At 64.7% G+C, this 329-nt stretch overlaps 2 protein-coding genes across 2 annotated transcripts in view; both read right to left on the minus strand.

The window, feature by feature from the left end:
- Positions 1-329, minus strand: part of NAA10 (N-alpha-acetyltransferase 10, NatA catalytic subunit) — a 136,594-nt gene that overhangs the window by 117,386 nt on the left and 18,879 nt on the right. The window lies entirely within an intron of this gene.
- Positions 1-329, minus strand: part of ARHGAP4 (Rho GTPase activating protein 4) — a 13,371-nt gene that overhangs the window by 4,983 nt on the left and 8,059 nt on the right. The window contains exons 7-8 of the mRNA XM_077769599.1: positions 215-304; positions 12-39 (exon numbers count right to left, since the gene is read on the minus strand). Coding sequence (XP_077625725.1) covers positions 12-39; positions 215-304 — 118 coding nt within the window. The remainder of the gene's footprint in view (positions 1-11; positions 40-214; positions 305-329) is intronic.

Raw genomic sequence — 329 nt, forward strand, 5'->3', positions numbered from 1 at the left:
GCTGCACTCACCAACACACCTCCCGCTGCTCCTTGTCACCTGGGGAGGAGAAAACATTGCCGTGCGTCTCAGGCCAGGAGGTCCTCAATGCCCCGCACAGAGAAAGGCACGGCCTGAAGGTCAAGGGTGGCGCAAGATACGGGCTGAGGGCAGGTGGCGCTCCAGGCCCCGGGGGTGGGGAGGGAGCGGCCCGAGGGCCAGGACAGGGGCCCACCTCGCTGAATGGCCTCCTGCAGCTTCTCATGCTTGGCCTGCAGCTTGGCAAGGATGCTTCGCCCACTCAGGTATTCCTGCAGCTTCTGGGAAGCCCCAAGAAGAGCCTGGAGCTG

The sequence above is a fragment of the Crocuta crocuta genome, unplaced genomic scaffold (genome assembly GCF_008692635.1).
Source record: "Crocuta crocuta isolate KB4526 unplaced genomic scaffold, BGI_CrCroc_1.0 scaffold978, whole genome shotgun sequence".
Lineage (NCBI taxonomy): Eukaryota > Metazoa > Chordata > Mammalia > Carnivora > Hyaenidae > Crocuta > Crocuta crocuta.